The sequence below is a fragment of the Nelusetta ayraudi genome, unplaced genomic scaffold (genome assembly GCF_046127955.1).
Source record: "Nelusetta ayraudi isolate G7.1 ecotype Tasmania unplaced genomic scaffold, CSIRO-AGI_Nayr_v1 ptg000053l, whole genome shotgun sequence".
Classification (NCBI taxonomy): domain Eukaryota; kingdom Metazoa; phylum Chordata; class Actinopteri; order Tetraodontiformes; family Monacanthidae; genus Nelusetta; species Nelusetta ayraudi.
Window position 1 is genome coordinate 4,157,261 of NW_027466103.1, and position 15,240 is coordinate 4,172,500.

The window sequence follows — 15,240 nt, forward strand, 5'->3', positions numbered from 1 at the left end:
TGCCTCTCTTTCTTTTCCCAATCGGGGTCCATCTGAAGGCAAGTTTGGGTAACCTTTCATTGACCGAGCCATCTTAGCCTATGTTTCCCAATTTCAAGGGACTTATACAAGCTGCCTGTATTCTTATAAAGTTCCTCATTTGAGATAATTTTAGTCCAAAAGATGTTGCAGAGTTTACCCAAGCAGCTGTTGTGCAAGACATTAACCTTTCTCACATTGTTAATCTCCAGCACTCAGAGCCATACAGCAGGGCAGCCTTAGCATTGTGGTTGTATATACTGATCTTGGTTTTCAGTCTATACTGTTTGGACTTCCAGATGTTGCGAAGTTGGCTTGAACATTTTGCCGAATAAAGTGGCCGGTGAGCATGGAAACAGCAGGTCTGAGCACCCAGGATTTTATTTGCTCTAATGGGAACTTTATAATCACAGAAAGGAATCCGAACACTGTTTCACACTTAAAGACTTAAAGTCACTTCAAATCACTAGCAAACTAAATACCTTTCGAATAACGGCGGACTCTGGAGATTTTGTTTTTTTTTTTCCCTCTGTGACGATGTCAGAAGTGCAGTTAAGCGAGCAGTGCAGGAGTGGAAACGGCCTTCGGTCTAGCCAGGATATCATTAAGCGATACCAGCGTCACCGCACTCTATTTTTAACTGTGTCCTTCCCCAATTAGTCCTCAGTCACAGCCAAAGAGCTGCGAGTGTGAGAGTGTGTGACCCTAAAGTCTGGCCGGTTACGTATCAGGGGGCGAGGGGTGGGGGTGGGGATGTGTCCAAACTGTCTTCCGGCTTGTCTCAAACACGTCTCATATGTGCCCCCCTCCCTCCCACCTCAGATTACAGACCCTGTCAGAAACTGTTTGTCTATGCTCCGGCTCCCCGTCCCTCCATGAGATGCTGTTGAACCGTCACCGTGGAAGAAGTGCGACCGCAGAGTCCGTCCTCTCTGACCCCCCCCAAGCAACATCCCCACCTCCCAAACCCCTCTGACGCTAAAACCCACCGCCAACTCTAATCTTCTGGGCCTCCATAAACTGCAGAGCAAACAGGAACCCTTGACATAGGAGCTGCGGTGAGGAAATAACGAGCTGAATGGATGAACGCGAGTGTCACTGAGAGAAAAAAGTACCTGAGTTACATAAGGGGAAATCAGCGGTTTCTCATGTTTGGTCCATTTACGACAAAACGCACATACTTAGTGAAACCCCAAACCGTCGTGTACCTTGAAGTGGAGCTCTTTTCTTTTTTTCCCCCCATCAGTGCGGGTATCCATTTGGTTTTGGTAGTTACGTAATGGTTGGATAGCTTCGCAAACTGTTATTTTGTTTATTCTTTAGATCAACTTTGTTATTTATTTTTTTTATGAAAGTCCCAACATGTTACTGTTAAATTGTTGTGACAGCATAAATCCATTTTCTTCCTCTTCGCCAATCGTCTGCCTTCATCCAACCCTGTCCTCTGCATCCTTCATCTTTCATCCTACTTCGTGTCTTCTTCCTCCACATCTATAAATCTCCTCAATCCTCAGCATCCGTTTGCTGATATATACCAAAAGATATGTGAGTGTGTATGTGTGTGTGTGTGTGTGTGTGTGTGTGTGTGTGTGTGTGGTTACATAAAACATCTGTTTATTTAACTGTAACATACTTTCCGAGCACTAGATGGAAATCACCTATATGTGTATAAAAATATGCAAATGTTAGTGTGTTAAGCCAAATGTTCAAGTTAAATCCATCAAAAACCTGTATTTTATCAATAAAAAAAAACATGCTCTTGTCTTATAATCCGTGTCAGAGTTGTTATCATGACATTCATACAAAGAAAATGCTTGCACAACTTCTGCTGAAAGCAATTCTGAGGGCTGGTAAGATAAACACGCACACACGCAGGCATATTACGCCATAATACAGGTTATTTATGGGTCTATGGCTCTAAAAACAAAGTCTGGGCTTTGTTCTTCATCCCTGTCCATGTTGACAGCTCCTCCATGCCACTTGGTGCCATGGTAATCTTACATAACCTCCTCCAAACCTCCCGTCGCCATCACCTCCACACAGAGAAAAAAAAAATTGTCCCCTTGTTTGTGCCGGTAACCCGATCGCGACCTTCACGACCGACAGTGCAGAGAGAGAGAAGCGCCGGTCGCCCAGTGACTGTGTTGTGTTTGTGTAGACTGCGGCTTCCCGCTGGAGGAGAAACTCCAGGTGGCAGCGGGAGCAGAGCAGAGGTGATGTAGGGAGGACAGCGGCGGTTTGGTACCGAAGCTGCGGCGGCAGCTCGGCTGCAGAGGAAGTTCACGTTAAATAGTCCCTCCATTTTTTTTCTTTTATAGAGCGGGGGTGAAAGAGCGGAGAGAGTGATTATTATGGCTCCTGGAATAGCATAATTAGAGAGGGAGAGGCTGCTAATTGTGTGTGTGTGTGTGTGTGTGTGTGTGTGTGTGTGTGTGTGTGTGTGTGTGTGTGCGTGTGCGCGCGAGAGAGAGAGAGCTGCAACCACTTTTATTCTGTACACCTGGAGGCCACAACGAGCCGGAACATCAGACACTTGTTTTACTGACACCTTTTATGACTGTTTGAAAAAGCCCTTTACTTTCAAAGAGTTTGAGGCCGTTTTCAACTTGAAGTTACTTCACGTCTTTAATCATGTGATTTTCTTTTTCTTTTTTGGGGGGACAGAACAACCTGCTCTGAGCACAAACCAATCCAGAAGGTGGTGAACTTAACCCAAAAGATCAGTTTTGAAATCTCACATCAACACACAAAGGAACTTTCTTCATGTCTCAAAAAAACCAACAAAAAAAGCAAAGAACTGTTGAGCCGTCCTCGTCTGAAGTTTAAAGGAGATCATCTGTGGGAATTGAGCAGCCCAATCAGCACATCTCATCAAGACTCATTGTCTGGATGTGACGGTGGTTAAAAACACATGAAGGCTAAGTCCAGAAAACAGGAAGAGAACATTTAGTCTAATCACCACTGGCAAAGTTGATTTGCATCACCGGAAAACAAAAGGAGAAGCAATTCAAAGGCATCTAAATGAGTTTTTCTTTGTATTTTTTCCAGCACACGTGCGTGCATTAGCAGCAATTATGCAAGAAACACTTCAAGGCTCACTGTGAGCTAAATGCACACACACACCATCAGCTTAACTCGATTAGCCGCTGCTGTTGGTGTGCACGCTTGCATGCGCGCTTGATTGTTGGCTGGCTCCGCTGATGAAAGACAAGGAGCTGATCCATCGCCACCGCAAGGCTGTTACCAGTGCTGCAGTTTACACAACAGCACGGCGGCGGCAGCAGCATTGGTCTTCATTAGCAGGATTATAAGCCTAATGTAAAACACAGCTCCCTCTGTGCTCCCTCGTCCCTTTGAGCCTCAGCAGCCTCAACATCTCAGACCTGAAACAGTCCCCCCAACCTCTGGGAGCCACTTCCTCTCTGGCTGGTTGACCCTCAGCAGGGTGTTGGAGTGGGAGTGGGGTGGAGGGAGGGGGGAGTGGGAGCTTTGCAGCTGTGGGGTGATTTATTGCCGGTGTTAATTGCAGGGTGAGCGGGAATCGTACCAGCGGCCTCACCTGTTATCAGATGGTTGCGCATGCTCCATTAGCCTCCAAATGCAACTCAACCACCACCACCATCACTACCACCAACACCACCAACCCTACCACTACCACCACCACTACCACTTCTACCAACTCCACTACCATCACCACCACCACCAACATCACCATCACTACCACCACCACCACAACTTCATCACCACCACAATCACTATGATCACCACCACAATCACTATGATCACCACTACAAACACTACCACCACCACCACCACCATCACTACCACCACCATCACTACCACCAACACCACCAACCTTACCACGACCACCACCAGCACCACCACCACCTAGACTTCAGGGACGGGAGCTTCAGGGAGTTTCACAGTTGTTAAGGGCCATTGTTTTGGCCTTCCTGTGCTTTACCAGCTTTGTGGTGTCTGTCCACACCGAAAGCCGCGAGGCTCCAACTTCCAGAATCATGGATCTCCGGTTGGAGAGTCCAGCCAGAGGACTCTGTGACAACGTGCAGGACTACTGGAGGAAGAATAAAAGTCAATTGCACTTCAAATACACAGAAGCGCAACTTGGAAAACATTATTGGAAGAAGGACTAAAGAGCTCATCTCATTGTTTTGGAGCCTTTTGTTTTTCTGCCATTGGAAACCAGACTTACCAGTCACTTTTTAACATATTTCCTCAAATAACGGCTTGTACTTAATTGAAGGCTGGGTTATATTAATGGCCGGGGACATTGTTGACTAATGTCAATAGAGGGTGACCTTCATGATTTTCATTGGAAAATCTGTCACCAAAATCTCAATTTCTTTAATCTTATCAGTTTGGACTGGTACCCCAAACCTTTGAAACAAATGAAAGCGCGGGCAAGGTGAATCTTATTATTGGCTTTTCTTGTCAATACACTTGTTCATCAACCGTGAATCTCAACCCTGGACATTCTGTCTCTTACTGCACTTTGAAGTCATAGGTCTGGCTAAAAATTCTGTTAGCCTCTGGTTAATCCAACTTGATTTGTCACTTGTATGGTGTGGTTTGCCCCATGCATCAGGTGCTAAACCCAACAGAAGGTAGCTGTAACAATGAGCAACAAATGAGTTAAGAATAAAAACACATATAAACTGACTCAGGTTTTACTGGACACGGGGGGGGGGGGGGGGGGGGGGGGCATATGAGTTTCATGAGAGGTGGCGGGAAAAGGAACATAGACAGGAAGCGTGAGGTAAGACGAGACACACGAGGGTGGCCACTGTCAAAATTGACACTAATCAATGCCGGAAACCCAAAACCATGACGAAGGCTGAGGAACTCCTCTGGCCTGATGGTTTTACCCAGGTGTCTCACGAGCAAAACGTGTGGAGGGAATTCTTTTTGTGCCGTGGGTCAGGAATATCTCAGCATACTAAAAAAAAAGCAAATACCAAATACTGTTGGATGTCTGACTCCTGATGTCTATCAAAATAAATAAATAAATCCATCAATTTATGTCTTCAGTTCTCATGAAACACACGTTAAAAGTGGCATCCAACTTTGGGTTCTCCTTTAAACTCTTTGGAGTCCGACCTGCTGTGGAATGTGTGAGGACGGAGGTGCCTGCAGACAGGGTGGAAAATCAGCGGTGCACATTTTCAAAAGTGTCATTTGATTATCTTTTGGAGGGGGTTGGTGGGTTCTTCCAAGAAACCACACCCCGGAATCTGTACATTTTCCCCAATAATGTGGAAACCCGCAGCAGGAGTCAAAGTTATCCCTCGGAAACTGTCTGGACCGTGAGCTAATCGTCCTTGTTAGCTGTGAACTGACACTCTCTGAACTTTTGCCCAGACTAAAAATATATCTCCCTCTCTTTCATCTCTCCCCGTTTTCATTTCTGCACGTGAGAGAGCTTTACGGGTTGCTGCCGACCCTCTTCCACCCTCCACCCTCCTCTTGCTAAGTCGCGCGCCATGCCAAACATCCTCTGATTTACAGCGTGTGGCACACGCTATGTGCCTTTTGCTCCTTTGAGCTATAAAAGGCAAATAAGAGTGCAAGGCCCAGATCCTGTCCGCTATATTAACCTACATTCTTTCCGATGGAGTGTCTGCACGCGGACACTATAACCACGGGGTGAAAAAAAAGAAAAAGGGAGAGCCTTCCGGGCCACGGCAGAAGGCTCGTGTGAAGGGCAGATGTCAGGTCGGGATAGCGCTCCGATAACATTGGATACTTACAATACCTGCTCTCATGTGCTGTGCTGTGCTGTGTGTGTGTGCGTGTGTGTGTGTGTGTGTGTGTGTGTGTGTGTACGTGTGTGTGTGTAACACTCAATAACATTCCTTCTTGCTACTTCCCAAACTCTGGCTCCTCAATTCAGACTCGTCTGGCCTCAGATCTAATTAGACATTTCCTCAGATTTTTCAAGGGCCCGACTGCAGAGGAGTCGTGATCAAAGAGATCTGTGTTTCCGAAACTTACGAGACAGACAGAAGCCACGTCTGAAATGGCAGTGGCGGCATTGTGTGTGCTGAACGTGATGCGCAACGTAATTACATTACATTAATGCAATTTCAGCATGGCCCATACGTCGTCCTAAATATGCACAGTTGGGTTTTTTTTACTTGAAGCGAGGACCCAATGATTCCGGGGCACCGCTGCTGCCCACCGCTCCCTCAGGGGATGGGTCAAATGCAGAGAACAGATTTCACATCCTTTGGGATGTGACAATCGGTGGAACTTTAACCTTTACTTTTTTTTACTAATCTCAGGCCTGAAACCAGACATATGGACAACACACCACAACTGCAATTGCCTGGTTAAAATGTCACAGCTAGGAGAAACACGGTGACGTTTGATTGCTAGGTAGCTAGCTTGCTGGGTAGTTTGAGGACAGAGGTGACACTATTGTTATACCAAGAAATACTACAGTGTGTATGGATAGATGAAAGCACACAGGAGTGAAAGCAGTAGATTACACATCAATTGCACACGCCACAAACATTACGGTAGGATTGAAATGTGCCACAGTAGCGAGGACCCAGTTAGCGATAGGGTTGACACCCGTCCCGTTTTTCCCAGAATTGTTCTCTATTTTCACCACCTGTCCCGGGAAAAATCAAATCTCTCCCGGGACACAATTTGTCCCGTTTTTTTAGGGAAAATGACAAAACCTCATTTGATTTCTGTCTGTGGTCTACTACCGTAAAATACGTGATTGTCTTATATTTGGCAACTAAAAAAACCTGGCCCGTAATGAACTGATACGGGACGCACTTCACTTTGTCCCGTATATTTCGGGGACACCTCTCCGCCTCGCCTCCTTTTAAATTGTTCGTAGGTGTTTGTGTGAGAGAGTGATTGTGAATGGGTGTTTGTTTGTTTGTGGCCCTGTGATGAACTGGCTACTTGTCCAGGGTGTCACCCTGCCTTCACCCTATGACAGCCGGGAGAGACTCCAGCAGACCCCCGAGACTCTGAGTGCAGGAGGAAGTGGGTGAAGAAGACGGATGGGTGGAAATACATCAGAAGGAAATTCTACTAAGCCATTGAGGAAACATTTCTCTCCAACCTGTTTGACCTGCTGATGCTCTCAGTGCACCACCCGCCCCAAAAGAACAAAAAAAAAAAGTTAAATGCTCCAGAACTGTACTGAACTACAGAACGATGGCAATCCATGGAGACCCGCTGGCTTCCATCTGCACTGCAAAACAATGATGTCCGATGAGAAAAAGGAAAATACGGAGGGGTTAAGACGTGTGATGGGGCCCCCTAGTGTCGTTCTGACGCAGCAGCGAGTCGAACCCATTCCCGAGGGGCGGGGGGGGGGGGGGGGGTTCTCTGCGGCAGGGACTCGGGCCTGGACCGAGGCCTTGATACACCAGCAGCTTCTCGCAGGGATTAGCTTTGTCTGATTTAGCGCCGTTTTCTCGCCGGCCTGTGGAATGCAGCGGATGACGGATCTATTTTCCAACATTGTTTCACCTGCTCTAAACGGAACCACATGCAGCCACAGAGCACTACTTCTCTCTCTCTCTCTCTCTCTCTCTCTCTCTTTCTCTGTCCTTTTTTTCTTCTTTCTTGTGTGTAATTGGAAGCACATGTGCCGCGAAAGCAAAGCTGACCCCCGCCATCACCACCACCCGCACCCCTCCTCTTTCCCTTTGGTCTGCTGGTGCCACATTTTATTCTGGGCCAAGCGGCAGGTCACATTGCAAGGAGCTTTCTGACATTTATTTTTTTGTGAACTAGCTGACCTGGCTGTTGCACGTCAAATCCAGTTCAGTGGGACGACTGTATCGCATGTCCTGCAGCTCTTTCGAGGATGACCTGAAGGTCCTTAAATGTTAGTGCAATGTGAGCGAGCGGTCGGCCGGTATGTGGGCGGGGACTCAGCTGAGGGACTCGGCCTCGACGTCGAGCTCGACTGGCTTTGAGGACGCAGGTGAGCGAGTACCTGACCGCCCGCCAGTCCCTCAGTCCTGGACGTAGAGGGGATGTGACAGGTTCTGGCCATGCAGGGGCGGGGGGTAGCAGCAGCAGCCTTCTTACATCACCGCTCTTCCCCACAGCGGGATTGCATAAGGGGAGAATATGTGATATTTATTAACCTAATCAGTCACGGTAATTGTACATGTCTGACACCGACCGTATGGGAGGAATTATTCAGTGATGTCCAGAGGGGGGACAGGGAGGGGGGAAGCGGGGGGCACTGAAATAGAACTCTCTATATTTAGTTGAACCTGTAACTTGTTTGCTTGAATTAAAAGGGGGGAAAAAGAATTCTGGAGGCCGGGTTCCAAAACCTTTGCTAACTCTTTGGCCAGACATGAAGCAAGACATTTGCGAAATGTATTCTGTTTAAAGTTGTCCTTTTTTTCTTTCTTTTTTTTTCTCTTTTGTAATAGTTGTGCATTTAAAAGTCTTATTTCAAGACTTTCTGGCAAGTTCAAACGTGCCAAGTTAGCGGAGTGAAAAGCTGTATTTTATGTTTTTATATGCACTGTGCCTACATTCCTTTTTAATACATTAAAATTATGTTTATGAGGAGGCTTTTATTTCATTCCAGAGGTAGAAAGAAAAAAATACCGGCGGCTTCCAAGCACGGGACCAGTGCACGGGCACTGAAATGGCAATTTGGTTTTATAATTATTTTTCATTTTAAGTAGACGTTTGAACATTTTGCAGCTGCCCTTGCACCAAAGTGGGCATTGGGTGATTCTGCTGGCAGCCGTGCGGCTTCTCAACCACCACTTCTCGGCACAGGTTAAAAGGCCAGATAAGTCATTAACAGGAATATTGGGCAGGGCGTGCACACATTTAAAGGTCTCAGTCTGCTTATCCTGATTGAGCCTGACAACAGCTGTAAACTCATCAGACTATTCACATGAGGGCCCCCCGGAGCGGCTCGACTAGATGGATCCTTTATTTATTTATCCGACACCAAAGCAGCGGTTAGTTAGCGCCCAGTTGCACCCACTGGTCAGGTTTAGCAACTGTTGTGCCAAAGATTATCACAGCCCCCTGTGATTTGACAGTTAAAGTGGGTGAGCTGCAGGGAGACCTGGCTGGTTGGCCACCTCGTCACACTGTGCAGTGGATGAGTGGAGGCCTGACACGGAGGCCTGCTGGTGGTCATGGGGTGACAGACTCCAAAAAGAAGAAGAAGAAGAAGAAGAAGAAGAAGAAATCAAGCCAGTTTCATCATGTGGCGCTCAGTCGTCTTCAGTATGATTCCTCTTTAGGCTCTGCAGCAGTGACACCCAACGGTTGCAAATGGAATTGCAGGACTGGTTTGCAGCAAGAGGCTGCAAATCTAGGAGAATTTATTTATTTATTTATGATTATGACATTTTTTATATAATAAACTTTCTTCGATTATTATTATTATTATTATTATTATTGGTTCCGTTTAAACATTAAAATTTAACCTTCATATATGATTTTTTTTTTTAATAATCTGTAGTTAATTGCTGTTGTGTCTTCTTGATGCAAAAATGTTAAAAAAAAAAAAATTAAAAAATTAAAAAAAAAATACAAAAACCAAAACAAAACAAGGGTGGACGGGAAGAGCAGCTGTGATGTTGCTCTGATCCAGACGCAGAGATGATCTGATTAAGGTTAAGGACGTGCTCTAAATCACGTAGCCGACACGCACTCACTCACTCACTCACTCACACACACACACACACACACACACACACACAAGCAGATTGTTATCACACACACACACTCTCTCTCTCCCCTTCCATCATCAGTGAATGGTCTGTGTTGAAAGTTTTGCCTGACAGGAAGTCGGCTGCATGATTTGCGCTCGCCTCGACGTGCTGCTGAGCAGCCTTAGCCTGACGACGCTTAGCAAGAGATTTCTTTTAAGAACCATGTGCAGATTGGTCTCTTCCAATTTCCTTTTTGCAGGTAGACTGAGTTAAAGATTTCTTCGATCCAATCATCAAACTCTATCGATCAATCTCACCAATTGATAATCTTTTCTCACGTTTGATCACACCATCGCAACAAGGCTGTGTGTTTTGTTTGGTTTTTGTCTCATCGTAGAGGGGTCGGTTTTTCCTGTGTGTTATTCATCCACATGCTACCTCCTTGTCCCTGCTAGACAGATTGAATTGAGGAGGGGGAGGGGCCAGTGACATTTATCATACGCAGCGGGAGAACAAGGAGAAGAAGAAGAAGAAAAAAAAATTAAAGGGCAAACGAAGGGCTGATAGAAGGAGGAAAGACAGGAGGTACAACAGTCCATCAAAGACAAAGGCCTCCTGTCGGCCGGGAGTCACGCAGGGAAGCCGGGAGGGGAGAGGTAGACAGATACATCAAGGGGAAAAAAGAAAAAGAGTGACCCAGAATATAAAGTCTCTGGTGGCCGTTCTGACAGCTCCCATCCTGAGTCGCCGGTGGCACCTTGTGGCCTCTGATTCCCCACTCACAACATGAGTGAAGTCTTGTGAGGTGTTCTGGTCGCAATGGAGAAGATTTAGTTTCAACCTGCTAACCCACATGTGTGTGTGTGTGTGTGTGTGTGTGTGTGTGTGTGTGTGTGTGTGAGGGTGGTGGCCGGAAGCCCAGCCATCAAGTGACAAGGGCCCTTTGTGTCCAGTCACAGTCACTAAGGGCCGGATCCATAGCGATTGCCCGGCTTTTACGCCAGAAAATCTGGACCAAAAACAGTGCATCCTATCCACAGAGTGAACATAAAGGTAAAAATTGGCGGCAAATGCGCCGAGACACAGGTAGTGGCAGGGCTGCGCCAGACTTATTTCATTCATATTCAAATTAGTCATTTCGCGCGAAATGACACCCACTTCTATGCAAATATGCCTCATTCGAAACAGCGCTGGATGCATTGGATTCTATGGAGCACCTGTCGAAGGACACCAGCAGTGTCTGTGTACTCTCTGAGTACCCTTAGGAAATGTAGTCTCTGCTGTGCCTTTTTCAGCACCTCCAAGTGGTTCACTCCCCGGTCAGGCCCTCCTCCATGTGGACACCCAGGAAGAATAACGTCCCACAAATATCCCTGGATTTCATTTGTTTTTTATTACTGTTATTATTATTATCATTATTATTATTATTATTATTATTATTATTGCTTATGTGTGTATTTGAAAAATGCAAAAACTCCTGTATGTGTGATAGATAAATACATCCATTTTGCTGAATGTAAAACATTTCTTTCCTTTTTTTTGTAAGACATTCACTGTATGTGCATTGCAAGATTTGAACATGACAAGAATCAACCAAGATGCACCGAGATTATAGGCTTTAGATGGAGAAAAACAACACTGCTGCTGCTGCTACTGCTGTTGCTCTTGTTGCTGCTCCTGTGGGTGGTGAGGCAGGCAGACGGCAGGAGACGGAGGCAGGCAGGTCTTGAGTGTCGTGAGTCATACGCTAACATTGCGTAATCAGTCTGGAGCCCCGGGGATGTCAGGTACGATGTGTATTCATTCATTTTTGTTTTTTGTTTTCTTTTTTAGCTTGAATAACATTGAAAGATTGAATGTTATGTTTTGGTATTATCAGGTGTGTCGGTGTGCAACATTATAGCCATACAACACTGACATGAGGCTAGCTTTTGATGGCCAGTGTTTCCTGAACCCTTGCCTAAGCAAACTAGCTGCCTTCCGCAAGGCCTCAGTGCTGTTTGGATATCTGATGTTGTTGGCTTTTTACAAGAAAAATAGACATTTCTGGAAATGCTGCAGGATTGCAGCGCCCACGCTAACCTCTCTAGCTAGCGGCCACCGTTTACAGCATCTTCCTGTTTTTCAACCACAGTCTTCTTTGTTTGCATTTCAGGGCAGCTTGGAGCGATGGCCTCTCTTGCCTTAAAATCTCCCACAAAGGGAGCCGATTGGCTGAGGCTGACACAGAACGCCCCCTGTTGGAGGCCCGGCAAGATGGATGCATTTCAGAGCTGAAGTCGCATCTAATTTTCCAGCTGCTGTGTGTCAGGTTATAGCGCCACCACGCACCCAAGGCATGCAAACACCACTGGCAAAAGTCAACTTTTTTTTTTAATTAACAAAGTAAGACCCGCAATTAAAACCAGCGTAACTTTATTCAAACCCTTCTCTCTCACAGCAGCGTCTTTCCGTATGGAAACAAGCGTTATTTGTCTTAATACTGAGACCTTTTTCTTTCTGACAAACCAAAGTCGAGAGTGTTTGATGCGTCGCCCAGATTTCTTTTGAGTCTTCTCCACAAACTCTGCTGCGCAGTGAATCATTGATGGTCATCTTGGAATCAAAGACAAGGCGGTGATTATTATTGCAGAGGGAATGTGAGTCCCACACAGTAAGTGTCCGAGGCCCCTGTCTTTCTTTCCCGAAGAGAGAGGGAGAATGTTCCGGCATGCTGAGACGGCTGTCACAATGCCCGGGGGCTGCAGTCCCATGGTGGGCGGGAACGTCTGCTTCCATCTCGTGCACCGTCTCTGACATTTCATTAATTTATTTAACTATTTTTTTTTTTGTTTGTTTTTTTTGTTTTTTTTGCAAAGTGAAGATGATGACGGATGCTGTTATGCTGTATCGCCAGTGTGTGACCTCCACCAGGTCTGGTCCTGGGAGCTACAGAGATGACGCCCCCCCTTCCGTCCGTCTCTGCTTGATGAGAGCCTGAGAGCCTGTTTCTGAATCCCAGCATTCCCACGCTGTCTACATGGATGAGTGTGCAGGACCCTGCCGGGACACAAGGCAGTGAGAGTGAACCTGTTGTTGCAACGACGACAACAGAACAACAATAAGCTCTGTGTTGTTTGGATTCATGTTTATACCTGCGGTTCCCTCGAGTGGCTGCTAGTCTGCAAATAATGTGAGAAAACACAATCAGTGGCCGGATATTTTTAGGATCACCACCGTTGGACAAATTTCCAACGCGCTCGACAATGCCACAGCAAGTCAGACAGTTAAAAAAGAGAGAACATTGAGCTGGGGGCAGAGACCATGCAAACAAAAACATTTGTTACTACATAGATTGTCTAAAAGACAAAGAAACTAAAAATGCAGCCTGTATGCAGACTGTGAAACAACTAATGGTGTAGCTGGACAAAGAACTCAGAGGAGGAACGTTGTCCTAAGCACAGATAAACTGCTGCAAAACAGATTGATGTCTTGAGTTGAGGGCAGTCAAGCAGCAGGAGCAGCAAGAGCACTTGCTTCAAGGTGCAGAGTTAAGAAATAAAAGAAAAATAATATAAGAAAAATTATAGGCAAATGAAACTCAAAATGCTGCGGGGCAGTTTGTGGCCCCACGGACAGAAGACTGACTCAGCCATCGGGGACATTTTCTCTCCCTGAGTGACTTCAGTATCACAAACTGCATCTTAATGTAGCCGCAGGTTAAAAGCACAGCATCGGGCCCACTTTTCATTTTCCGTGCATTGGAAATTCTCATGTCAGCGGATGAGCGATTGCACCTCCTTTACCTTTTCGTGTGGATTTGGACTGACTTGAAGCTACGGTCGTCAGGTCGGCCGGCAGTCCCACATAAACTCCACCGTAGTTTCTGCAGGGAGAGAAGAAGAAGAAGAAGGTTGAGATTTTTCATCCCACCTGATGTCTCATAAAAGATATAATGAAAATATTATTAAAAATTTTCATCGCTAATGATTTAAATTTTTTTCAAATGTATCTGGTATCTGCATGACGGTGCCAGACGCGGGTTTAGGTTGCTAGCTAAACTCGGGTTTAACTCTGTTTTGTAATCTAGCCTGCGGTGCCAATAACTTTGACCATATCTTTTATTTATTTAGAGCTGAGTGTGTTTATCAAATTGCATATACCTTCTTTTCTCATCTTCTGCCATAGGGTCTTCTGTCCTGGATGAGAGAAGAAGAAGAAGAAGAAAAAGAAGAAGAAAGAGAAGATGTCAGGTCAGAGGTCAAAAGGTTTAAAAAAACAAACAAAAACAAAAAAACTTTGCAAAGTCACTAAATTGGCAACGGTGCTTCAAAGTTGACCAAGAGGCTTGCTGCTGTTCGGGGTAACTCTGAAAAGGGCTGCGAATTGAACCTCATCCTTCCCGCTCCAATGGGAACCAGGAAGTAACCCTTGTCATGCAGCATTTCCCAAAGTTGCATTCTGAACTGAGGTCATGTTGAAGTGAACAGCAGGAACTGAAGGCTAGATTAGGCTGGCCCGCGGTGAAGGGATGTGCGTGCACAACCTGTTTGTCTGGCACTTTGTTTTTGTCGGTTACGATGCTGTGATTTGCTGCGGCGAGGCACTCGTGTGCTGCTGTCAGCTCTCGTGGGTTCTGATCCGGCAGCCAGGTGGTGATCAAGGGGCCATGCACGCACACGCGCTTACACACACACACACACACACACACACACACAAACACGCGCGCGCACGCTCACAGACACATACACACACATGCATCCGTGTTCAAGGAAATGCTTTGGAAGTGCAGCCCCTCCCTGGGCTTTGAAAGATGTTAATTCAAAATGGCAAGCCAACCTTTGCTGCTGCATTAAACCTCCCCCCTGATAAACAACATGCCTGAAATGACTCATTTCTTCTGGACCACGTGTAAGATGTCACAAGGTCAAATATCAATCTCCCTCTCTTGCTGAGCGTCCAGTGGGGGTGGGCTGCAGGGAGGGTGAGGTTGGGGGTGTTGGTGGATCAGGAACAATTAGGGATGTAACACTATTGACATTTTCCCAGTGGTGAAACTGTCATCTTGTCGTGGTGCTGTGCGTATCGATGCTCAAGCATCCGATCAATACTTACGATACCCTCTCATCATCTCACCAGTGTAACAAAGCATCAGTAAAAATGAGGGAGGAGAAAAGGTGACGCACAGAAAACAGGCTGACTGTGTGAATCTCGTCAGTGGGTAGATTAAAAAACAGTGAAATGCAACAGGAAGTTAACGCTACTCACACATCTTTGGAGACTTCTGCTGGCCCTGAAAAAACACACACACACACATAGGGAGAAAGAGGGAGAGAGAGAAAGAGGGAGAGGGAGAGAGAGGGAGAGAGAGAGAGAGGGAGAGAGAGAGAGAGAGAGAGAGAGAAAGAAGAATGAATTCACTGTCTAAAAGAAAGATTTAGTTCATCTCCACAAAATCAGAAATTGTTCTGAAATATAGCAAAGGTTTGGGATTTGTTCCCTCGACTAAAGTGACTGCAGCCTCACATCTGACCACAAGGTGAGAATCAGCTGT

General features: G+C 46.1%; 2 protein-coding genes across 2 annotated transcripts in view; both read right to left on the minus strand.

Moving 5' to 3' along the window:
• The window catches only part of LOC142896435 (uncharacterized), a 393,522-nt gene that overhangs the window by 330,929 nt on the left and 47,353 nt on the right, over positions 1-15,240 (minus strand). The window lies entirely within an intron of this gene.
• Positions 12,106-15,240, minus strand: part of c25h12orf75 (chromosome 25 C12orf75 homolog) — a 6,788-nt gene continuing 3,653 nt past the window's right edge. The window contains exons 2-6 of the mRNA XM_076038121.1: positions 14,955-14,979; positions 13,850-13,885; positions 13,493-13,572; positions 12,842-12,868; positions 12,106-12,746 (exon numbers count right to left, since the gene is read on the minus strand). Coding sequence (XP_075894236.1) covers positions 12,864-12,868; positions 13,493-13,572; positions 13,850-13,885; positions 14,955-14,979 — 146 coding nt within the window. The 3' untranslated portion in view covers positions 12,106-12,746; positions 12,842-12,863. The remainder of the gene's footprint in view (positions 12,747-12,841; positions 12,869-13,492; positions 13,573-13,849; positions 13,886-14,954; positions 14,980-15,240) is intronic.